The 26,662-nt window shown below is 40.0% G+C and overlaps 1 protein-coding gene across 2 annotated transcripts in view; it reads left to right on the forward strand.

Annotated features, from left to right (window-relative positions):
• The window catches only part of LOC140476553 (transmembrane protein 87A-like), a 69,074-nt gene that overhangs the window by 14,381 nt on the left and 28,031 nt on the right, over window positions 1–26,662 (forward strand). The window contains exons 5-14 of one of the 2 annotated variants that reach the window (XM_072569335.1): window positions 3,782–3,832; window positions 5,562–5,639; window positions 7,406–7,610; window positions 8,099–8,160; window positions 10,536–10,719; window positions 12,585–12,684; window positions 16,436–16,529; window positions 17,075–17,146; window positions 19,633–19,741; window positions 23,188–23,246. In XM_072569335.1, coding sequence (XP_072425436.1) covers window positions 3,782–3,832; window positions 5,562–5,639; window positions 7,406–7,610; window positions 8,099–8,160; window positions 10,536–10,719; window positions 12,585–12,684; window positions 16,436–16,529; window positions 17,075–17,146; window positions 19,633–19,741; window positions 23,188–23,246 — 1,014 coding nt within the window. Of the gene's footprint in view, window positions 1–3,781; window positions 3,833–5,561; window positions 5,640–7,405; window positions 7,611–8,098; window positions 8,161–10,535; window positions 10,720–12,584; window positions 12,685–16,435; window positions 16,530–17,074; window positions 17,147–18,334; window positions 18,404–19,632; window positions 19,742–23,187; window positions 23,247–26,662 lie in introns of both variants that reach the window. The other variant, XM_072569336.1, reaches the window with a different exon arrangement.

The following is a 26,662-nucleotide window of genomic DNA, read 5'->3' on the forward strand; positions in this document are numbered from 1 at the left end:
TCAGCCATGATCATATTAAATGGGCTATAAATGGCCTACTCCTGTTACTATTCTCAATGTTTTTATGACTACTGATCAATTCAGAAGATCTTGTCCTCAGGTTGTGACTGCTTCTAGGAATAAACTTCCCAGTTAACATTCTTCTCCCTAATGCATTATTGTCCAGTTCAACAGCCAGCTCATAAACCTAGAAACAGAGAAGATAGGAGTCTGTAATTCGACTTCTTAAGCTGCTCTGCCTTTAGGTATGATTCAGTCATGGGGCTGGATATCCTAATCCTACATTTCCAAACCCCCCCCCCCCCCCCAATCCCTTGTGCTACAAAAGCCATATGAACCTCCTTCTTTAAAAACACACAAATAGTACATTATAAACAACAAGTAATAATTTTAATTATTTAATCCTAACAGTAAGCAAATTGCCAGAACTACTAACAAGTTGTAACAACTACCAAACAATTCCCCACAGACCACTAACTATTCCCTAACTGAACCAAATTCGATTAGTATGCTGTTCCAATAAACACAAATCTGACTTACATAAACCCAAGTGATAAGAAATCTAAATTAAAACTTAGACTCTCAAAGTCCATACAGGATGTGTCTACCAGAATGTTCTACCTTCTGCGCTATCTCTCCAGTCAGGAACATTTTTCTTTGTGACCCTTCTGTCAGGGATGTTTTCTCTGTGAATTCTTCCATTTGGACTCTTAACTAGAAGTGCTGTGGTACCCTTTATGGATGGATGGTGCTTTCTTTGAGAGTTTACAGATTTCTATGAGAGCTAGATATTCATTCCTCTGATGGCAGTTGCTCTCCCTGATTTCCAAAAATGCTGTGCTTAAATGTCTTGGATGACATATCAATTGTCTTACAATAACATTCATCTGTGATTGTCAAAAGCATCAGATTTAAATTCAGTTGGTTTTCAGTTGGAAAATGCTTGGTCTAAATTAATTGGCTGAATTCAAGATAGTTGCCAAAGCATCAAAATAAGCCTAAGGTTTACAGTCTCACAGCCAACTGATCCATGTTTCAATCTTAGAACTGTCTGTACATTTTCAGCTGCTTACAGACCCATTTTCTGCTTAAATCTCCAAGCTTAGAAAAGTTCTACCTCTTAAAGGAGCCATACACCCGTGCCTCCTATCATTTTTACAAACAAATTCTAGTTTCCTGCCTTCCACTACATGAGTACTCTACAAAACTTTGTAACAACACTCTTCTTCAAATATGGAGACCAAAACAGTACACGCTGTTCCAAGTGTGGCTGTACTAATGCCCTGTATAATTGCAGCAAGACATCTTTTGTTTTGCACTCTCATCTTCTCAATACTAAGGCCAAAATGCAGTTTGCCACTGTTACTGCACCTGCACACTTACTATGAACAACTGATGCACAAGGACACCCAGGTCTTGTTGAACATTCGCCTCTCTGTTTTCAGCAATTCAAACAATTATCTGCTTTCCTGATTTTCCTACCAAAGTAGATTACCTCAAATTTATCCATATGTTTCGCATCTGTCATGTATTTGCCCACTCAATCTGTCCAAATCACATAGTTCACACCTCTGCATAATCTTCACATCTCACTCTGCTTCATGTCATCTGCAAGCTGAGGTCAGTTTCCTCATCTAAATCATTAACATATATCGTGAATAGCTGGGGTCCTAGCGCTGATCTCTGTGATACCCCATCCCTGTAGCCATGTCACTGTAATCCTAACAATACCATACCGGGTTTACATCTATTTGCGCAACTAATTCATCTACTTTATTTCAAATGCTGCATATGTCTGACACAAAGCCTTTAAGACTTGTCTTTTTAAACTGCGAGCATTAGCTGCTCTAACTTCAAAGACTTCCTGAAGGCATGCTTGTTCTAAATCACAAGGGAATCCAGATGCATTCATTTGCTACTGACATTACCTGAGAGGGCATCTTAATATTTCTCAGCTAGTCAACACACAGCTATCTGTAAGAATATGGGCAGCATGGTGGGACAGAGATGAGCACAGCTGCCTCATCGCACAGAGACCCAGGTTCGACTTCAGCCTTGGGTGACTGGCTGTGTGGAGTTTGCACATGCTCCCTTAGCTTTCCTCCAGATGCTTCGGTTTCCTCCACAGTCTAAATATGTGCAGGTTTAGATGGATTGGCCATGCTAAGTTGACCCACAAGTATTCAGGGATGTGCAGGCTAAGTACGTTAACTATGGTAAATATGGGGTTACGCAGGTAGGCATGGGAATGTTCTTTGGAAGGTTGGTGAAGAATTGATGGGCCAAATGACATCTATCTGTACTGTAGATGATTCTATGAACTAAGACCAGTAGTAGGTAATTCAGCCCTTTGAGCCTGGTGTGTTATTTAATATGATCATGACTGACCTCCTCTCAGCCTCAACTCCACTTTGCTGCCATTTCTCTCGAACATTTCAACTCGCTATGCAGTAAAACCCTGTCGTCTCTTCCTTACTGCTGCCTCACAGCACCAGAGACCTGTGTTCAATTCCCGCCTCAGGCGACTGTCTGTGTGGAGTTTGCACAATCTCCCCATTTCCTCCGGGTGCTCCGGTTTCCTCCCACAGTCCAAAAATGTGCAGGTTAGGTGAATTGGCCATGCTAAATTGCCCATAGTGTTAGGTGAAGGGGTCTGGGTGGGTTGCGCTTCGGTGGGTCGGTGTGGACTTGTTGGACCAAAGGGCCTGTTTCCACACTGTAAGTAATCTAATCTAATCTTAAATTAATTCAGTGTCCTGGCATCCACCACATTTGGGGCTAATGAATTCCACAGATTCACATCCCCTTTGTGAGAGGTATTTTCTTCTCGTCTCTGTTTCAAATCTACTACAGCTTAGCCTAAATCTATGACCTCTCATTCTAGATTGCCCCACATGAGGAAGCATCTGCAATAGAGCTAGACCAATTCGTATAGGCAAGAAGGTTAGAAAAGCAAAAACAAACCAATATTCACTCCTTCCCCAGCCTAACTCAGAAAATCAGATCAGGATTTGCCCTTTAAGCTTGTTCCACTATTCAATATGATCATGGCTGATCATCCAACTCAGTACCCTTTTTCCCCATACTCTTTGATCTCTTTAGTCCTAGGAACTATATCTATCATCTTCTTGAAAACATTGTGTTTTGGCTTTAACTGCTTGCTGTGGCAGATAGAGCTCCATGCTGAGCAAGCTCTCAAGTTTCTACTTGCTTTCCTTACTGCACTCATTTGCCTCCCAACAGATGTAACTGCTTGATTCAATAAAGCACTGTACATCCTGGCAAAGTGGAGTTCTTTGCTGCCTTGTGCTGCTGCAGTCAACTCCACCCAAATAGTCCCGGTCCCAGCGCTTGGACTTTGGATCTCAGCTCCTGGTAAAAGGCCCTGCCCCAGTGAGTCCTTCAACATCTGCATTGATTTTCCTAACTGCTTGCTGCTCTTCCACATTCAGGCTGTTTCTTTGCTGAGTATTTTGCAGATAGGCAGACAAGTGAACCTATTAGCATGTGTGGGAAAGACCCAGTTTGTGATTGAAGGAATAACTCCTCACCATTTCCAGCCATTCCCTCTATGGGGGGGGGTGACTTTCCTTTGATGGGTCACTTTCATGAGTGAATTTTCACACAAGTCTGGGTACTTTCTTGGACAAATCCACCCACTGCCTATATTTAGAATGATGGCTCACAGTACTTGTCTAACCCGGGCTTTGAGTAACTGAACCATAACTTGTGTCCCCTTGCAAATTATTTTCAAGGTAATAATTTCATTTATTTTTCTTAGTTGTACCAGCCATCTGTAATCCATGTGAAGAAATTGGAGCCCCTGAAAGAGGTGAGTGCATCATGGAATTAGTTTTTTTTACACTATAAACAACTTACGGGGAGAGAACAAGCATATGGCATTGAGATAGAGGATGGCCATGATCCATCTGAATGGCAGAGTGGACTCGATGGGCTAAATGGCCTATAATCTATATTTCTATTAATAATTACTCTTAATTCGTTCTTTAAAACTTACAATAAGAGGGCAGCGGCTCCATATTGGAATAAGAGTTATGTTCAACTGTGATTTGTAATACATCCAACACTGGTAATTAATGAGTGTTGGGTAATGTGTTTATAAATGGATTGCGTGTTACACTGATGTTCTGTAATTTCAAGCTGTGTTTATGTGCCCATCCCTAATGCTCATGTCTCTGTCAGCAGACGTGGTGCACATTAAGCTACTAAAAGACCAGCAGCTGTACAAAATCTGGAATGGCAGACCAGTATGTGTATGATTAAAAGTTGACTTTCGTTTTGCATATTTTGGGTGTTTTAGAGCCCTTTCTCTTCTATTCTTCCCAGTGTCCCCTTTCTGGCAGCATTACTTAAAAGTTTTGCACTTTTCTCCTTTGCTGGTTGTCAGCAATTTGGCCTTCATCTGGGCCTATGGTATTCATTTTAACACATCAGGAATTAAAGTATTTTACTATTTAAGAAATACAATTTATGAACACAGTGCTGCAAAGGTAAGTTTTTGGAACAGTCAAACTTCAGAAATTAAAAGCTGAAAATTCTGGAAGTACAAGCAGAAAATTGGAAACATATCATCTGTGGATTATCGTCCAAACCATCCTGGCTTTCAACAATTTTGCTGCTCTTTCACTTTTGTTGCACCTGCACCGTCTCCAGGGTATTTAGTTTTGGATGATAAATGCTGGCTTTGCTAGCAACACCCATGTGCTATGAATGAATAAAAAAAAGCTACTTCCTGACAACAGCACAGCCAAAGTAGCTCTTCATGTGACTTCACCAATCCCATTTGCTACCATCTGCTAATGAATGTCCAAAGGTTGCAGGTTGTTGAAGTGGCCATCATAGAAAATACGGTGGCATTCTTATGTTTAGTGGTACGTTTAATATGGTTTGGATTATATGCTATGTATCACCACTTCTGAATTAGGCTGTTGGTTTCGCAGGCAGGTCGGTATCCCTAATTGCATTTAATTTGGTAGGGCATCACAAAGGGCATTTAGGAGTCAACTATATTGCTGTGGGCTTTCCATCACACACATAATGATTAGATAAAGACAGCAAATTTTCAGTGGCATTGATGGCAATTAAACAGGTACATTATCATCATTACTATTTAGTAACTATATCAAATGCTGTGACGGGATTTGAACATGTCTCAACATTAGTTTAGACCTGTGATTTACTAGTCAATTAACATGACCACAATGGAACTCTACAGTTAAACATCTGTTGTCTGTATCTGGAAAACTTACATGGTAAGCCCTTTATCAATGCTGTCTGCTGAGAGGGCCATATAACCCCTTTACAAGGTAATGCCTTTCACAAGGTATTTCGCAGACACCAGCCACTGGCATAAGGAAACAATTTTTCCTTAAGAAATAAGTCAGAATGAGAGGACCGAAGAGTGGACTAGGTAAAGTAAGTTAAAGCAAAGCAGCGTCAAGTTTTTTTTAAAAATCAAGTTGAGGATTTTCAAGACCAGAAGACGAAATTGATAAGGGGAGTTGTGGAAAATGACAACTTGTTTATCTCTCTGTTTTCAGAATCCAAGAAACAGTCAAGATGACAATAAAGATAATACAACAATTGAAGCAATTTCATCTCCACACTCTACACCTGAGGTAACTGCAACAGAATTGTACAATTTTATTTGATTTTGTGAAGTCGTTGTGACTACAAATATTTAGGGCCATGATGGCTCATATGGATCACACATAATTCTGAGATAACCTGTATTTCGGCAGCACAATTTGGCTAAAACATCACTGAAGAATTAGGTGAAGGTGTTTTCAAGAACGTTTGCCTCCATTGGCAATATTGCGATTCCAGCGGTGATCGGATTGTGCGCTTCTTTCTGCACATGCACCGATGTCTGCATTATTCTGTGTTGTTCCGCGCATGTGTGACATCGGTGCCAGTCTTCATGCTGTTCCTCTCGTGCCAATGTCAGCTGCCAGCAGAGTAGCCTTCGGTGAGAGGTGGTATGCAGACAGCAGCTTTCTTACATTTTTTTAAATGTATTGTGTTAAATTTACTTTTATTTTGTTAATAAATACAATTTCAACCTTCGTTCAGGCTGTCTACTTTGCATTAGACTTTTGGGTGATTTTTGAGAAATCGTGATGTTTTTTGCTGGTCAGGCCCTGAACTCCACTTTTCCCATAGGCCTTGTTATTTCTATTAAGAGATGTGCTATTAAGCGAGGCTTTGCTGGAACGCAACTACAGCGTTATAGGCGAACTACCTGTATTGAGAACAGTTTTAATCTCTACTTAAGGAAGTATATATTTCCTTGGAGTGTGATGAAGATTCACTGGATGATTTCCTGAAATGAGAGGACTATCCAGGAGGAGAGGTTAAGTAACCTAAGCCTGTATTCCATGAAATTTGGAACAATAAGAAATTATCTATTTTATACATATAAAATTAATTGTAAATGATGGGCAAATGTTTCCCTTGTTAGAGAGTATATAATACAGAAGCAAATTCTCATAATAAGGATTTGTCATTTAGAACTGGGATGAGGTACTATTTCGTTCAGTCTCTGCCTTTTGCCATGCTGGCCTCCTCAGAAGGTCTTACATGGTTCCAAGAGAGATTTTCAGGTGAACTGTTGTTTTTGTACCTCTTGGACGAACTTTCTATGGTTCTGGCCATTCAGGGAGATGTACTTAATAGCTTAAAACTAGAGTCAATCATTTAGCTGGCATGCTACTGTCACTTTCTTTGTGTAGCAGAATCCAGCGTCTCTCTGTCTGAGCTGCCCTTTGTTTAGTGGATAAACTGATTGGAGGTGTCTGTGCAGGTTAACTGTTGCCTTTTACATTATGCTAATATGATTAGCGCCTGACTACTGTGTTTGCGCTGTGTGGGTTTTGTGATTTCAAAGTTTCACTCGGCCAATTGAGCCACACTGTCTATGTGAGTGAGTTGGTGTTACAATGAAAGAAGATTGTGTTTAAATCATACACATCAATTAGATTATGTTGTGTTTAGCTTTGCTCTGATATAATTACAGGTTTGATAATTTATTTATTTTTGTTTGATTGATAAACTTGGTGTCTGGTAACTGTTATTGATGAAGTTTGGTTAGGAGCAATTGGGTAATCGTGAGGATAGTTGAATATTTTACTTTCACATTGTGACATCCAGTGTTAGGAAGTAAGATATGGTCTGGCTTGCTAGTCCTGTGCCATAACAACTCCTAGAGGCAAAAAGGTTTTTCTTTTTTTGGTTAAAAGATACCATTTTAATAAAAAGGTGAATGCAGCAGGTTACTTCATGTAATACAAAAGCTAAGGAGAATGCAACTCCTTTTGTTTTGTGGGAGGAGTATGAAAGTTTAACAACTTTTTCATTGTTGTATGTCTTATATTTCCTTGAGCAGAGGACTGGCTTGTTCACAAGTTGGGAAGATGGGCCGTATTTATTTATACTTAAAATACAGGCATCACATAAAGATTCAAAAAAAGAAGAGAACAGCCAAGGCACAAAATCTGCTGCAAAAACAACTCCGCGGGTGACCAAAAAAATGGAGGAAAACTCTAAGGTCAAGTCTGTGCCAGCAGAGCAAGATCACCTATCACTCACAAGTAAGTTCTGCTTAACTTAACTTAAACATAGTTGTGAATAGTTTTGAGTGAAGCTGTAGTGACTGTCTCTCATGTTATACTGCGTAAATGGAACTGGAACCAGTGAGATAAAATGGTGTTCTCACTGCAAAGTTAAATGAAACTCATGTTGCATTTAACAATACACAACTGCTTCTCGTGAAATGTGAGAGTCAATCATGCACAATGACTTGAGGGGAAAGATTCATTTTAAGAAATGTGACCAATGTTGGCATTTGTTGGTTGACAGCTGGAATGAGGATTGATAGCTAGATTAAAGCCTTCAATGGAAGGCCTACATCTGTGGATAGATGTGCTAGATCTAATCCTCTCTTCGATTTTGTTGTTCTTCAAAATTACATTATGAATTGAAATAAATGATTGGAAAGATAGCTGTAGAACAATATCAGGATAAACTGGAAGGAGGCTGGTCTATGTTATTCATGCTCAGTGCCTTTTATGTCTTTCAGTGGTTGTGGAAATGAAAGGGCAATATGATTTCATCTCACCTGCAGACTGGCCACTAATGATGGTAAGTTATACCATTAAATATTTGAGAGTTATTTCTTTTCACAGTCAGTTCAATAGAAGTTTAATTTCTGTGCATTTCTACGCACATGCCTGGTGTTTTCCCTTCATTGGCTGTTCGGCATTTGACCACTTCTGGTGGTCACAAATGGCCCTGTATAAATATGCATCTTCCTTTTTATTTCATTTTGTCCATGTATGTCCAATCAAATTGTCTGATATGTCCTGTATGCACACAGCAAGACAAATCCAACCTGGCCAATTACCGCTCCTTCAGTCTGCTCTCTATCATCAGTAAAGTGATGGAACGTGTTATCAACAGTTTTATCAAGCAGCACATGCTTAGTGACATTCAGTTTGGGTTCTGCCAGGCAACTCTGCTCCTGACCTCATTACAGCCTTGGTTCAAAAGAGCTGAATTTCAGAGGTGAGGTGAGAGTGACAGCTCTTGACATCAAGGCTGCATTTAACTGAATGTGCCATCAGAGGACAAACTCTTGGTTGGTTTGAGCATACCTGGCCTGAAGATGATTCTGATTGTTAGAGGTCAGTGGCTCCAGGACATCTCTGCAGGAGTTCCTCAAGATAATGTCCTAGGCTAAAGCATCTTCAGCTACTCCATTAATAACCTTCCTTCATAAGGTCAGAAGTGAGATGTTCACCAATGATTGCATAATGTTTGACACCATTCGCAAATCCTCAGTTACTGAAGCAGTGCATGCTCAAATGCAACAAGATCTGTACTATATTCAGGCTTGGGCTGACAAGTGGTCAGTAGCATTGAGAATCTAACCACCACCCTTTGACATTTAACTCTGTTACCATTATTGAATCCCCATTGTCAACATTTTTGGAGTTATTACTGACCAGAAACTCAATTGAACTCTGCACATAAACAGATTGGCAGGACAGAGACTAGGAGCGTGCAGTGAGTAACTCCCCTCCTGTAGCCCAAAGCCAGTCCACCACCTACAAGGCACAAGTCAGGAATGTGATGGAATACTCCCCCCTTGCCATGATGGGAAGCTCGACACCATTCAGGACAAAATAGCCCGCTTGATTGGCACCACATCCTCAAAGCATTCACTCCCTCCATCACTACTCAGTAGTAGCAATGTTTACTATCTACAAGATGTATTGCAGAAATTCACCAAGAACCGCTATAACGCACCTTCCAAATGCAAGAGCACTTCTGTCCAGAATAACAAGGGCAGCAGATACATGGGAACACCACCACCTGCATGTTCTCCTCCTACATTTCCATTCCTTACACATTGTTGAATGAAAATCCTAGAATTCCCTCCCTGTGGGCATTGTGGGTCAACCTACAGCATGTGGATTGCAATGGCTCAAGGAGGCAACTCACTACAACTTCTTAAGGGCACCGGGGTGGACAATAAATGCTGGCCAGCCAGCAACGCCCACTTCCAACAAGTGAATTAAAATAGGTTTCTATATTATAATAGGGGGTAAATCCTGATCAGAGAGATTGGAACAAAGTTCTGAGGAATATCCGCATGATGATACATTCAAGGACTTTGGAGAGGAAAGGGGGTGTTGAATATGTAGAGATAATTTTCAAGGACAGGTTAATTTTTTTTTATAAGTAGAGTTATGATGTTTGTAACTGGTGCAAAGTCTGAGAGGGACTGAACGATCATGTTGGTACAAGAACCAAAGCAGTTGAAAACAAGCAGTGTTCTGCAGTGAGTAGTTTAGACTTTTTTATCTAAAAAATATGATCTGGCTATGGAGGGGGTACAAAGGAGGTGTACCAGACTGATTCCTGGGATGGCAGGAATGATGTATGGGGGGAGACTGAACATGTTAAGATTATATTTACTTGAATTTAGAAGAATTAGGGAGGGTAGAGATTTCATAGGAATCCATAAAGTTTTAGCAGGATTAGACAGATTAGATGCAGGAAGGATGTTCTCGTTGACGAAGGAGCCCAGAACCAGCTTAAGGATCTGTGGTAGGCCTTTTAGAACTGAGGTGAGAAATTTCTTCATCCAGAACATGGTGAGTCTGTGGAATTAACTAATACCGAAAGTAGTTGAGGCCAAATCATTGAAAATTTTCAAAAGTGGACAATTATATTTCTTGGAGCTGAAAGATTCAAAGGATATGGGGAGAAAGCGGGACAGGGTACTGAGTTGAATGATCAGCCATGATCTCATACTGATGGGTGGAGCAGACTCAAAGAGCCAAATGGCCTCGTCCAACCTCCTATATTCTATGTTACTGTACTTCAGGGCTGATATTATTAATACTTTTGTCAGGGTTTCTGCAGCAGAATAAATTTACAACTATGAAATATATTCTGATGGTGGTGCAGATTGTTCAGTAATTTGATATTACACTGTCTCCCCATGCCAGTTTTTCATGGTGATGTGCATTATGTACGTGCTGTTTGGGGCACTCTGGCTGGTCTGGTCTGCGTGCTACTGGAGGGACCTCCTACGCATTCAATTTTGGATTGGAGCAGTCATCTTTCTGGGAATGCTGGAGAAAGCTGTCTTTTATGCAGAGTTCCAGAGCATCCGATACAAGGGTCAATCAGGTAGGGAAATTTGCTAACCTGTTAACAGAATGTTTTCTAGCTCAGTTGATGAGTCTTCTCTGAAAGTTGCTCATGGCTAGGGAGATGTCTAACTGGGTTTGCCATAATAGAGGCAAGAAGTTTTATCACGAGTACAGCACTCTTTTTTTACAACCGAGGAGATTTTCACTCTTTCCTCATTTCCCTCTGGGGTCAGAGAGGTTTACAGCATGGAAACAAGCCTGACAGCTCAACTTGTCCATGCTGCCCAGTAAATTTTGTGTACAGGCCTAAGTGGTACACTTTGGGGGAGTAGGTACAGCTCCCATCCAACCCTGTGTCGAGCATTATATCATTACCAAAGATAGAAAATAATAGCAAAAGCCATTTCATTTGAACAGAGCCTCTGTAAACAATCAGCAGTGGAAATGGGAAAGCCAAGGCTATAAATTGAAACAAAAACCAGAAGTTGCTGGGAAAACTCAGTAGTTCTGGCAACATCTGTGGGGCTGATAAAGGGCTTTTGCCCAAAATGTCGATTTTCCTGCTCCTTGGAAGCTGCCTGACCTGCTGTGCTTTTCCAGCACCACTCTAATCTTGACTCTGATCTCCAGCATCTGCAGTCCTCACTTTCGCCTAGTAATCATTGCTGTGCATGTCAAATCGCAAATTAAAATGCGTCTTTATTTAATAGCCCTGTTGATGGAGCTTGTTGGGTCATTGAACTGTTACAGTAAAGAAGGAGTCCATTCAGCTTGCTGTGTCTGCATTAACTTTCATATCTTCCTTTCCTGAAAATAATCCATTTCTCTCCCGGAACCTCATTATTGAACCTGCTTTCACCACACTCAAGAGGCAGCACTGAAGAGAAATCACAATCTCTCACATCTGAAAACAGTTTGTCATCAAAAATTCTTCTGCTAGTTGTAACAGTTTCTCCCTTCCTACTCTGTCCATGAACTTATGATTTTGAATACCTCGGTTAAATCTTTCAGTTTTCTTTTATCTGAGGAAGGCAGTCCCAACTCATCAAACGAGTGTATCTAACTCAATGTTTCTCATCCTGAACCCATTCTTGTGAAAAAGGTTTTCACTCTTTTAGCCTGCACACCCTTCTTAAACTGTAATACCTGGAACTGGGCACAACAGTTAGGACCAAACAATGTTTTATACAATTACTGGATTAGTGGTGCTGGAAGAGCACAGCAGTTCAGGCAGCATTTACCAATGTTTTATACAAGTTTAACTCTTTGCCCTAGCACTCTATGCCTTACTAATAATGGGTCAGAAGTTTTGTTTATAGTTCTTTTAAATTCTCCTCCAACCTTCAATGATTTTTGCACAAATGCATTGAAGTCCCTCTACTCCTGCAACCCACTTAGAATTGTATTATATTTTATGTTGTCTCTTGGTATTTTTCCTGCTAAAATAAACAACTTCAAATTTCTCTTCATTGAACTGCATCTGACTTGTCTACCCATTCCACTAACTTGTCTACATCCTTTCAAAGTTCTGCACGATTCTTGAGGATCATGATGCTTCCAAGATTAGTTATGATAACTTGAATGGCAGAGCAGGCTTGAGAGGCCATATAGTCTACAGTTGCTCTGAGTTCTTGATTAATTTCAGTTTTCTGGGCAAACTGAAGGGAAAAAGAAATGAGATTGGATTCCTGCCTTGTTACAAGTGACAAAGCAGTGAAACTGAAGATTTTGGGGTGAGATTTCACATCATCTCTGGTCTCACTTACAGCAGGACAAACATGTGGGACTAACTGGCCTATTTCTGCTGTAAGTTAAAGGTGTGATATTGAAGATATCATAGTGCTGTCACTGAGTTATTGAAACCAGTATAACTATCATTTTCACAATTTGTATTTAACCCAGTGCAAGGAGCAGTGATTTTTGCGGAATTACTTTCTGCGCTGAAGCGTTCTCTTGCTCGTGTTCTGGTCATCATAGTCAGTCTTGGATATGGAATTGTGAAGTAAGTATAAACAAAATTTCATGTCAATGCTGTCAACAACCAGAAACCAAACTTTGATCCAAGTACACATGTATGTAGATTAAGTGAAAGGAAATAAATGAAAATGACAGTAAGTACTTGTCACTCCCAGGTACTAAGATGTGTGTAGGACTGCAGTTTTGCTACTTAAATAGCTCCTCTGAGGTTTTGCTTTCCTGAGAATTATCATTTAACCATCACTTGTGCAAAGCTCTCCTAAAAGTGCTGTCTGTGGATAAGGGACAGTTCTTCAGATGCTAATTACCTATTATGGCAACTAAAGCAGACCTGCTTCCCCCTGACCCCACTCACCATCTTGACCGCATATTGAATTCCCCTCATTTGTCCCCTCCCTGGCCCTTATTTGCTCCGTTTCCTCTGAATTTTGATTATTCTAAATTTGAATCTTGAGCCCTATTAAGGATGTCTGGAAAAGAGGACAACTCATATGTTTACAACAATACTCGCTTAGAATTGTTCATCTCTTTTAAAGTTAGAAAATTTTTATCAGAAATGTTATTCAGCAAAAAGTGACAAAACCAAAAGGATGTTGAGGTGTATAACTTGGTCAAAGAAGTTAAAAATCACACAACACAAGGTTATAGTCCAATAGATTTATTTGGAAGTACAAGCTTTTGGAGCACTGCTCCTTTGTCAGGAACCTAGTGGAGCAAGATCATAGGACACAGAATTTAAAGCAAAAGATCTCACTAGTTACCTGACGAAGGAGCAGTGCTCTGAAAGCTTGTACCCCCAGGTAAACCTGTTGGACTATAACCTAGTGTTGTGTGATTTTTTTTTAACTTTGTCCACCCCAGTCCACACTGGCACCTCTACATCTTATTTGAAGAAGTAGGTTTTGTGTAAGGTGTCAAAAGAATGAAAATGGCAACAATGTTTCGTGGATAAATCCTTGAGCGTAACTCCTATGAATCATTACAAGCAGTGGTGGGGTGAAGAATGATACCAGAGTTGAGAGAACGTACATATCTTGGAAGGTTGTATGGCTAGGGTCGTTAAAGACCTAGAAATGGGTAAATCCAGAAAAAAGATGGTTTTACTTTGTGTGTTTTTTTAAGTTTATTCTTTCATGGAATGTGAATATCATTGGAGGATAGAGTTTGTTATCTATCCTTAACTACCCTTGAACTGAGTGGTTTGTTGTGCTATTAAAAAGTCAGCCACATTGTTGTGGGTCTGAAATCACCTGCTGGCCAGACTAAGTAAAGATGACAGATTTTATTCGTAGGAGGACATTGGTGAACAAGATGAGTTTTTATGACAATCAATGATGCAACAGTTTCTGATGTAGTAGTCATGATGACTGAGAGTTTCTTGATCCAGCCTCTCTCAATTTAAATTGCGGCTGCTGCGGTGAGATTTGAATCCATGTCCACAGTGTTTCAACCTGAGCCTTTATTATGACATTACAAAAATGGCAATTTCTTCTGCTCTGTAGAAAAACTAGAACATAGAACAATACAGCACAGAACAGGCCCTTCGGCCCACGATGTTGTGCCGAACTTCTATCCTAGATTAAGCACCCATCCATGTACCTATCCAAATGCCGCTTAAAGGTCGCCAATGAATCTGACTCTACCACTCCCTCGGGCAGCGCATTCCATGCCCCCACCACTCTCTGGGTAAAGAACCCACCGCTGACATCTCCCCTATACCTTCCACCCTTCACCTTAAATTTATGTCCCCTTGTAACACTCTGTTGTACCCGGGGAAAAAGTTTCTGACTGTCTACTCTATCTATTCCTCTGATCATCTTATAAACCTCGATCAAGTCACCCCTCATCCTTCGCCGTTCCAACGAGAAAAGGCCGAGAACTCTCAACCTATCCTCGTACGACCTACTCTCCATTCCAGGCAACATCCCGGTAAATCTTCTCTGCACCCTCTCCAAAGCTTCCACATCTTTCCTAAAGTGAGGCGACCAGAACTGCACACAGTACTCCAAATGTGGCCTAACCAAAGTCCTGTACAGCTGCAACATCACCTCACGACTCTTGAATTCAATCCCTCTGCTAATGAACGATAATACTCCATAGGCCTTCTTACAAACTCTATCCACCTGAGTGGCAACCTTCAAAGATCTATGTACATAGACCCCAAGATCCCTCTGTTCCTCCACCTGACCAAGAACCCTACCATTAACCCTGTATTCCGCATTCTTATTTGTTCTTCCAAAATGGACAACCTCACACTTGGCAGGGTTGAACTCCATCTGCCACTCCTCAGCCCAGCTCTGCATCATATCTAAGTCCCTCTGCAGCCGACAACAGCCCTCCTCACTGTCCACAACTCCACCTATCTTTGTATCATCTGCAAATTTACTGACCCACCCTTCGACTCCCTCCTCTAAGTCATTAATAAAAATTACAAACAGCAGAGGACCCAGAACTGATCCCTGCGGAACTCCACTTGTAACTGGACTCCATGCTGAATATTTACCATCTACCACCACTCTCTGACTTCGACCGGTTAGCCAGTTTTCTATCCAATTGGCCAAATTTCCCTCTATCCCATGCCTCCTGACTTTCCGCATAAGCCTACCATGGGGAACCTTATCAAATGCCTTACTAAAATCCATGTACACTACATCCACTGCTCTAACCTCATCCACATGCTTGGTCACCTCCTCGAAGAATTCAATAAGACTTGTAAGGCAAGACCTACCCTTCACAAATCCGTGCTGGCTGTCCCTAATCAAGCAGTGTCTTTCCAGATACTCATAAATCCTATCCCTCAGTACCCTTTCCATTACTTTGCCTACCACAGAAGTAAGACTAACTGGCCTGTAATTCCCGGGGTTATCCCTATTCCCTTTTTTGAACAGGGGCACAACATTCGCTACTCTCCAGTCCCCTGGTACCACCCCAGTTGCCAGTGAAGACGAGAAGATCATTGCCAACGGTACTGCAATTTCCTCTCTTGCTTCCCACATAATCCTAGGATATATCCCGTCAGGCCCGGGGGACTTGTCTATCCTCAAGTTGTTCAAAATGTCCAACACATCTTCCTTCCTAACAGGTATCTCTTCTAGCTTATCAGTCCGTTTCACACTCTCCTCTTCATCAATACGGTCCCTCTCGTTCGTAAATACTGAAGAGAAGTACTTGTTCAAGACCTCTCCTATCTCTTTCAACTCAATTCACAGTCTCCCACCACTGTCCTTGATCGGACCTACCCTCGTTCTCGTCATTCTCAGGTTTCTCACATACGCATAGAATGCCTTGGGGTTATCCTTGATCCTATCCGCCAGGGATTTTTCATGCCCTCTCTTAGCTCTCCTAATCCCTTTCTTCAGGTCCCTTCTGGCTATCCTGTATCCCTCCACTGCTCTGTCTGAACCTTGTTTCCTCAACCTTATGTAAGCCTCCTTCTTCCTCTTTACTAGACATTCAACCTCCCTCGTCAACCAAGGCTCCCTCACACGACCATTTCTTTCCTGCCTGATCGGTACATACATATCAAGGACACGTCGTATCTGCTCCTTGAAAAAGTCCCACATTTCCACCACATCCTTCCCTGACAGCCTATGCTCCCAACGTATGCTCCTCAAATCCTGTCTTACAGCATCGTAATTTCCCTTCCCCCAATTGTAAAAACTAATGACATTATTTAATGAACGCACATTGGTGAGTGATGTCTTGCGCTACTGTAATTATGTGGTACTGTTTGACCTGGGCAACAAATTATGAGACAAATGTTCTCTTCATCACAGGCCACGTCTGGGAGCCATGCTGCACAGAGTAGTTGGCGTTGGCGTTCTCTATCTAATTTTCTCAGCAATTGAAGGGATTCTTCGAGTCACAGGAGTAAGTAGCATTTAAAAATAATTGTTTCAGGATAGGTGAAGTCAGTTTGGTGCTAGGACTCAACACAGCATTTTTAAACCATCACATTTTTTTAACTATAAAAATCTAATAAGGGTTATTGTATTATATTAACTCAGAATTAGTTTTCCCTCCTGAATTGATTTATGTTAAGTCTCACAGTCTGAGGAATTCAGGTTGAAGTTCTGAGTCCTATTCCTTGTGTTTGCTAGTGGAGTGCTTGTTTACTGCTGGACCACCATTATCTCACCATTTGGTATCTCATTGTGTAGTAAAATATACTGACTGATTTCATCTCCTGAATTATTTTTTCCCCCGTGTTGATCTTGTTATTAATGACCCAATATTCATACAGTGTCAGATAACAACATAACTTCATACTTAGGTCCATTGGAAGCTTTTCTGCTGAACATGAAATAAAAATGACAAATTGTGAAATAGGTCTGTCATTCCACCTGGTTGAAAGGTGCTCTTCACTCAATGTCCTCTTGTAGCTCAAAATCAACTTTATTTTGTTCTTGATTTAGACTCCACTAACTACTCTCGCTCTGGTAGGGAACATCATTCTCTCGTTGATCGATTCCTGTGTACTGTGGTGGATATCCTTTGCATTATATTTTAATGTTACCCCCTCAACTTATTTCCTGACTAAAAGAGTCAAAAGATGCAATGTCTGCTTTTCAGTTGTAAGCATGTGCTTTGCAGTCAACAGGTATGGGTATAGAGTCCTGGTTGTCAAGGGGACTGAGTAAACATCTGGGCTGTCAGAACTGGGCACAGTGGTTAGCACTGCTGCCTCACAGCGCCAGATACCCGGGTTCAATTCCCATCTCAGGCGACTGTCTGTGTGGAGTTTGCACATTCTCCCCGTGTCTGCGTGGGTTTCCTCCGGGTGCTCCGGTTTCCTCCCACAGTCCAAAGATGTGCAGGTCAGGTGAATTGGCCATGCTAAATTGCCCGTAGTGTTAGGTAAGGGGTAGATGTAGGGGTATGGGGGGTTGCGCTTCGGCGGGGTGGTGTGGACTTGTTGGGCTGAAGGGCCTGTTTCCACACTGTAAGTAATCTAAGTGATTAAAGGGTCTGATCTGTCAAGGGGGTTGAGTAAAAGTGAGTGAGGCTGGGATCTTTACTGTGGAGGGGAATAAAAGTGGGCTTTTTGCAGAGGAGAAATCAGCATGTTGGAAGACTGAAAAGTTTTAAGAAAAGATATAAATTTGTCAACTAACGACTGACTTGATCAGTCTGGGTATGACATGAGGGGAGGAGATTGATGTTGGTTTGATGAATGAGGATTTAAGATAAATCAAACCAAGCTGAACTGATATATCTTCCAGAATGGTATCTAGAACATGAGTCCATGATTAATATTGCCAAATCTGGCATGGTACTCACTCAGCTAAATTGTTAAAAGTGTCATAGAGAAGACTGCATGGCTACCCAGCATGGTAAACATGGATTGGATAATGGAATGCCAGTTCACATCAAGACCAGGCTGTTGGTATTTATCTGTTCATTGGCTGTGAATATCCTGGTTAAACCTGTTCAGACAGCTTTAATTCAGTTCCAATTGGCTGTGGCCACCCAGTTACCAGTGGAGTGAAACCAAAAGTGAATGTTACCTTGAAGTTAATTGTGGATTTTATTCAATACAATGTTTTGTGTTTCAAATCATTAAAGGCATGCTTGCTATGCATGTTGTGCTGTACTGGGTTTTCCAAATTCTTTTCTTTTCTCATGCTCCCTCTTTCCCTTGCTATCTAACTATCCTGTCCTTCCTTTTCTTCTAGGAGAATTTCGACTTGGCCCTTCTGGCTTTTATCCCTCTGGCTGTTCTCGACACTGCCCTTTGCTGGTGGATATCCTTTCTGGTTATGGGAACTTCCTGGAAAAAGATTTCTGTTCCATTTTCAGCAAGGAAAGATCATTGCCTATTAAGCCTGATCCTTCTTGATATATAGTTTGTAACTGATAAACTGTACTCAATCTCTAACCTACTGTGGGTGGTAACTGTCTGCCAAAGAAGTTTAATAATTATGTTTATGTAAATAGCGGATACCTTGGAATGAATGCATGGCAGCCATGTAAATAAGGAATTTAGAAGCCCTTCATTCCTATAGCCTTTAATTGCTGCTGGTTCTTTTTATTTAGTTTGGTACTGACAACGTAGGGCTGTCTGATCAGGGTTAATAATAAATCCAACTTGATTTCCTGCTTTTATGATTCGTGAGTGTAAGCATTTTTAAAAATGCAGCATTTCATAAGGGCTTCAGCCAGCAGGCAAATGAGTATATTTTACTTATTCATAATGATCCTTGTTCAGTTGTTTTTGTTTTTTTTTAATCCTGTTATTTTCTTGTGTGCAGTCATTCCCGTTTAAGGTTTTAGAATTTTAGAATTCTGAACTTTTGTAGAAATCTGAAAGGTTTGGTGCAATCAGATGCTACAAATGTTAAACTGATACAACCTGGTGGGTATAAAACAATAGTTGTGATTTGCAATCACAGCTAAACCACAATCTAGTGTTTTATACACACCAGGTTGTATCAATTTACCTTTGTAGCAGTTGATTGCACCAAATCTTTCAGATTTTTACAAAAGTTCAGAATTGTAAAATTCTAAAACCTTAATCGTAAATGATGCACTCAAGAAAATAACAGGATTAAAAAAAAACAACTGAACAAGGATCAATTAATTGATTCCAAATCACAGCCACATAAGTTGGTTAACTTAACTAACAAGTAGTTACTGGGCTTGGAAATGGAGTGTTTTATGTTTTCAGGAGGAAATGCATCCCTCCGCAAGTAATATCCATATGGTCTGATACAGTATAAAATGTGACTCTAGAATTAGATATTTGGAATTAATGGGATTTATTTGGTTTCTTGAATTTGATATTGCCAATGAAATTAAACTTCTAATGAATTTGAGTCAATGAGTATACTGTTACTGTTAATCCTGATTTTTAATTTGGATGCATTTCCTCAAGCAGAATAATTGTTTTTTCCAAACATTGAATGATTATCGTTATTTTTTCCAAAAGCAGTATATTTTTAAAAATTCCATCCATTTCCTTAACTGATGACACATCTTCATCAGCTTGACACAAACCATGAAGATGCTGAAGTTGAGAAGGAATGTTGTGAAACTTTCTTTATACAGGCATTTCACAAACACGCTCATTTTTGCTGTAATAGGTAAGCTATAAGCATGTAGAACTATAGAGTCATACAGTATGCAAACAGACTCTTTGGTCCACCTCGCCTACATGACCAGACTTCCCAACCTGACCTAGTCCCATTTGCAAGCATTTGGCCCATAGCCCTCTAAACCCTTCCTAATCATTTACTCATCCAGATGTCTTTTAAATATTGTCATTGTACCCACATCCAACACTTCTCTACCAGCTTGTTCCTTACACGTACCACTCTCTGCATGAAAACGTTGCCCCTCAGGTTTTTTTTTAAATCTTTCTTCTCTAAACTTAAACCTATGCCCCCCAGATTTGGACTCCTCCACCATAGGAGAAAGACCTTGGCTATTCATCCTAAGGTCACCCCTCAGCCTGCAATGCTCCAGGAAAAGAATCCCCGTTCTATTCAGCCTCTCCCTATAACTCGAGCTCTCCTTTCCCATATAAGTCTTTTTGAACCCCCTCAAGATTAGCAACATCCTTCTTGTAGAAGGTGATCAGAATTTTATGCAATTCTAAATGTGGCCTTACCAATGTCAACTACAGCTGAAATGTGACATGCCAACTCTTGTATTCAGTGTTAAGGCAAGTATGCCAAATGCCGCCTTCACCACTTTGTCTACCTGCGACTCCACTTTCAAGGAACTATGCGTCTACTGCAGAGTTTTCTCTTAAGTGGCCCGATTAGCCAGTAGTGTACCTTTTGGATCCTTGATAACAAAAGTTTCTGAAATTTATTCTCACTGACTTTGCTTATACCATGGTGAGTATGTATTTGCAAATTGATGAAATATAACCAATTTAACAGTAGAAGAATTGGCAAGTATAACATTGGGCTTGTGAAGGTTGACCTCTCAAATGGCTCTTCAAGTGACTGTACCAAGTATTATACGCAGAGCTATGCCATCTTCTTGACTGAAGGAGGATTAACTTACACGGCAATTATGATGTATCTCAAAAGGGAAAAATATGTTTTGTATTGTCTAAAAATTCATAAATCCTGTTGTCCCTGGCCTAAACAATGCACTTGTCATTTCTAGTGTTTTGAATGACCTAACTAGGGGATTAGATGTTAAATGTAAATAACGTCTGAGTTTCTTCTTTGGAGGGGAAAGTGGTGTGTGTAGGTGGATAGGTTTTGGGGTGTGAATTTTCATGCAGTTTTTTTTTATTGGCATTCCTACAACATTGAACATTCATATTAATCTAAGTGGAATAAACACAACAGATGATCAATCAAGTAAGTTCTCTACATTAGGTTAAATTCCATGAAATGTCTCCATTTAACTTGGGATTAAAAGAACAACTTGACCAGCATAGAGAGTTCAGGATAGGAAAATATCTATTTGATACATGAATTCTCTGCAAACACCAGCTATCTACTCGCACTTTCTTCTCCTGATATTATTTACAGCTACTTCAATCTTAACATAGTTGGAACATCTCCAGGGATTAAGTGGGAGTAAGTACTATCTAGTACAGAAGGCATTAAAAAAAATTGCAAATTTGTACTTGGTCTATGTTATAAACTGACCTTGGCTAGTTCCAAAGTTACAAGTTACTTCAAGCTCCCCGGTTAGCATGGAAGAAAATCAGCTTATATTCTCAACCATAATTACTATTTTGTGTATAGAATTAGAATAGAGTCCCTACAGTGTGAAAACAGGCCACACTGTACCCTCTGAAGAGTATCCCACCCAGGCCCATTCCCCTACTGTAACACTCTACATTTTCCCCTGACTAACACACCTAACATACACATGCCTGAGCACTACGGGCAATTTAGCATGGCCAATTCACCCAACCTGCTCGTCTTTGGACTGTGGGAGGAAGCCTGAGCACCTGGAGGAAACCCACACAGACACGGAGAATGTGCAAATTCCACACAGACAGATGGCCGAGGCTGGAATCGCAGTCGGGTCCCTGGCACTGTGAGGCACTATGCCGCATTTTGTATTAGGATCTACTTGGGAAAGTTTACTGGCGTTCAAGCCACTCCTGTAGTCACCACAGAAGTTAAAATTTAATCAAAATACACAAAGTCCCCAATTTACCTGTCTGATGGAATCAGGTCAACAAACAGTTACCAGATTCCCATAGTTAACAAAAACCACTGTATGTTACAAATAAATAAGTTCCAACCAGAGGTAAGCAAAATTATAAACTAACGACATATAGTTCAACTAATTGAACTCTAACCCACCTCCTGCCAAAAACATATGTTACATGCACATACAAACAAACTCAATCAAAAAAAAATTGGTAGATGAGACAAAAAAACTGGGGAAATACAATTCAACAGCACCAGCCCACAGAATTCAATAATTTGTTTTAAAACCCAAGACTTTGTGTTTTTCAGTTCCCTTTCTCCAGGTTTGTTCACTTCTTTATAGGAGGCACAAGGCAATTGGTACACTAATTACAAAGTCTGTTAGTTACTGATTAAACACAATAGATTTCATCAAATGGTAGGAGAATATAAGTAGCTTTCCTCAGACACTTAGAACATAGAACATTTCATCGCAGTACAGGCCCTTCAGCCCTCGATGTTGCACTGACATGTGAAACCAATCTGAAGCCCATCTAACCTACTATTCGATTCTCATCCATATGGCTATCCAATGACCATTTAAATGCCCTTAAGGTTGGCGAGTCTACTACTGTTGCAGGTAGTGTGTTCCACGCCCCTACTACTCTTTGAGTAAAGAAACGACCTGACATCTGTCCTTTCCCTATCACTTACTGAAAACCTATAGAGAACACGAAGCCTTCTTTTCCAACATTCTGGAGGTTTCTCCCCACTCTTGTAAACTCCCCAAATGGTTCACCTGTCCAGCAGCCAAACTAAGAGTCGTCGTCAGGTTGATGACTTTTGGCAAACAACACTGGTCACATTTGTACAAACCAATCAGCTATCTTTCCCAAACTGATCTCACCTGTTACACTGCTAGCAAAGCTGCAGTGTAAACACAACACACAGAGTTGCAGCAGCTCTTTTCAAAAGTACAGCAATTCCTTTCCCATTTTGATTTTAAAATACTCCTTTTCCATTTTAGTACACAGCTAAAAAATAAATAAAAATTAAAAGATTCTATCTTAATATTCGTGATGCCCAATGTTTGTGTGTGCACGCACTTCGGGTGATGGCAGTCAACTTCAATTGTACAACAGCCTGCTAAAACCTGTTAGGCTTTCACTAAGAATGGTATTGCATGTGAAATAATATGTGGAATCTTATGCATATATTAAGGCACAGCTGTGATGCAATTTGTGCACAACTGGTGTGCTATTGTATTTACCCTATACTCTGCAAATCATCCCTTCCTGTTGCTGAGGCAATGATTAGTGTATTCCAGGTAGATTAACCTTGATGACTCAAGTTGAGAAAGAGACTAGATACCTGTATATAGTTAATATTTCACCTTTAAATCCTTTGCTTCCTTTGTATAGCGTCAATCTTTTTCATTATTTGGACAACCAAGAAGTTCCGGCTGGCAGACTGTCAATCAGTAAGTAAGCTCTTCTTGAGCCATATTAATTATTTGATTTCTTTTTTCAAAAAATCTTGAGTATGAACTGCAGTCTTTGCATTGGATAGAATTGCTATTACTCTACCTCTTAGTTTATCCCTCGTTTGAAGTTGCTGTCTCTTGCTGCAGCAGCAGACATATCCAAGCTGTCCAATACGTCATCCCAAAAGCCAGACTTCACCTTTGGACCAAGGCAGTGAACTGACTCTCAACAAAGCAGAATATCACTCCGCACTCTCCTCTTCTTTCACCAAATGTTCCTACATGATGTTGCATAGAATTCATTCACAGAGATCATAGATATTTACTCCTCAGCCCTAAATCTATTTGGATAAAACAAATCTGATCATCTTGATGTTGGAGGATATGTTTAGATGAACAAACACCTGCTGACAGAAAGTCTGTATTGCCTGATGATATTGCAGTTATCATGGCTTTCTGCACATCTCAGGGGACTCTGTAGTTAGGCATACGTAGATAGACATTTTTATAACTTCAGATATAATTTGCAGAATGGTATGTTAGTTCCCTAGTGTCAGGGTAAAAGGTAGCACCAAGTGATATTCAGTGGTTATCATGCACGGAGTTTTGAGAGGGAAAGGGGGAATGGTTTAACAATTAGAAGTCCCAGCCAAATTTGGAAACTATTGAGATTTTTCAGGCAGAGTTTCAGTTTCTAAAATGATTAAAAATGCAATCTCAAATGTAATTTGAGGATTCACTTATTCATTTTGGAATAAAGGTATTATGAAGAATGTTGAACAGGTTGGGCCTCATTCCAATGGAGATTGGAAGAGTTCAGCGAGGTTATCTTATTAAAATATGTAAGATCCTGAGCGAATTGACAGAGTGGATTCTTAGAGGGTGTTTCCCTTGAAAGAAAGACTCTAACTCAGGGATTTCTTTTTCTCTGAATGTCATTGGTCTGTGGGATTCTCTTCCCTAAAAAACAGTGGCAACTGGGTCGCTGAATTTATGTAAGGTTAAGATACACAAGTGAATTGAAGGTTATGGGAGATAGACAGTCAAGTGGAATTGAGACTACAACCAGATCAACCTTTATTAAATATTGGAGTGGGCTCAAAGAGCCAAATGGATTTTTCCTGGTCCTAAGTCCTATATTCCTGTGATTGCATCCTGTACCAAGTACTGGTGAGTATAGCAACAGAATCTAGTATAACTAAATGCATGGCTATTGAAGTAATGTGAGAGGGCAACCTTAACATTGTTCGGATATTGGAATCAATTCTGTGAGAAGAGGCATTTATACAACAAGTTAATGTTGAACCAGTATCCTTACTCTGAGGTTAATTACTACTGTTGTAGAATGCTTAAACCAACTTGATAGAGTTAGGAAAATCAAGGACTGAGAAATAAAAACAGCATTAAAATCAGATAGACAATCAATAGGCTTATAGTACAGATGCCCCAAGGCTGCCAAAAAACAAAATCCCCATTTGGGTTAGTAAATATGCACCTATTTCAGAACCTTTTTTAAATTGTCTGATATGAATGCTAAGTTCACCTCCTAATGCTCTGGAAGAAAATAAATTGACTTAACATAGTGGGCATACATTTGCATCAAATATCTCTTAAACACTGCAGTGAGGCAAACTCTTTGATTTCAATGTTCATTTCACTCCAAAAATAACTTTGTGATATTTACACAGTTCTTCTAAATCTCATCTCACAGAAAGTAGCATCCTTTCCCCACTCGCCCCAAATAATTCTGTTAGAGATTTTGAAAAGATGTATTTGTGTGTGAAATAACTGAAGTCTCACTTTGCAACAGTAAATGTTACAAATAACTAATTTTAAGTGAGGTATAAACTAGATGCATTCTACAGCAGTATTGTGCATCCATTCGACGAGCTGCCACGATAATGCACTTTAATTTCTTGGCAAACCATCAATTATATCAGACCTTTACCATATCCCAAAAATTGCAGGGATCACACTGAGGAAAATAGCAACAACAAGAAAGGTATTAAGTTTGAATGTAACTGATATTTGGAGCATAACTAATACATTTGGTGAGCTGCAGGCACAAATTGCTGCGTAGCATTCTAAAGTAGTTCCATCAGACAATAAGATGCAAGAGTAGAAGTAGGTCATTTGGACAATCCGTGTGCTCCACTGTTTGATAAGACCATGGCAGATGTGATAATCCTCAACTCCACTTGCGTGCCTTTTCCCCCAACCTTTATTTCCCTAACTGATTGGTTGAAAATCTGTCTATCTCAACTTCGAATACACTGACCAACTATGCCCTTCCAGTTTTTTGTGATAAAGAATTCCACAGATTCATTATCTTTGAGAGAAGAAATTTCTCCTTATCTCTGTCCTCACTGGGCAACCTCATACTCAGATGATTATGACTTACAATCCTCGACTCTCCCGTAAGGAGGAACATCCTGTCAGAACTACCCTGTCAAGTCTCCTAAAAATCTTATGTCTCAAGAAGATCATCTCTCATTCTAATAAAGTAATCTGAGTACAAGATCCTGATAAGAAAATACTTCATACTTTGGATCAATCTAGTGAACTTTTTTTCTGAACTGCTTTGATGCGCTTGTATCTTCCCTTACACAAGGGACCAAAACTGTTCACAGTATTCTAGGTGTGATGTAACTAGTGCCTTCTATAGTTTTAGTGAGAGTTATCTTTATTCTCCATTCCATTTAAAATAAAAACCAATATTCCAATCACCTTCCCTGTTAACCTGCAGAATTCTATGCTAGCTTTTTGGGAGTCCAGCACAAGGAACACAAAATCCCTCTGCCGTAGCTTACTGCAGTCTTTCTCCATTTATATATTCAGTTCCTCAACTCTTCTAGCCAAAGTGTATATTTCACACAATCCTGCATTATATTCCATCTGCTTTTGTCCACTCAATTTGTTTATGTTCTTTTGTAGACTGTGCCATTCTCATCACTTACTTTCCCACCAATTTTTGTGCCAATCAAAAACGTGATAGTACATTTACTACCATAATCCAAGTAATTCATCTATATTTTAAATAATTATGGACTCGGCACAAATCCCTGTGGCTCTCCACTAGTTACAGGTTGCTATCCTGAAAACACCTCCTTGTTTCAACACACTTTTCTATAAGTTAGCCAATCCTCTAACCATACTAATGTACTACCCTCAACATCGCGTGCTCTTATCTTGTTAAGAAGCCTTATGAGCAATACCTTTTCAAAAGCCTTTTGGAAATACAAACATATATAATCTGTCAAATCCCTTTATCTGTCCTCTTGCTACCTCTTCAAAGAATTGTAATAAATTTGTTTCCCTTTCATGAAGTCATGTTGATGCTCCTTGATTATATCATGTATTTATAATGTTTTGCTATTCCATCCTTTATAATAGATTCTAACATTTCCCAAGAA

Source organism: Chiloscyllium punctatum, chromosome 4 (genome assembly GCF_047496795.1).
Source record: "Chiloscyllium punctatum isolate Juve2018m chromosome 4, sChiPun1.3, whole genome shotgun sequence".
Classification (NCBI taxonomy): Eukaryota; Metazoa; Chordata; class Chondrichthyes; order Orectolobiformes; family Hemiscylliidae; genus Chiloscyllium; species Chiloscyllium punctatum.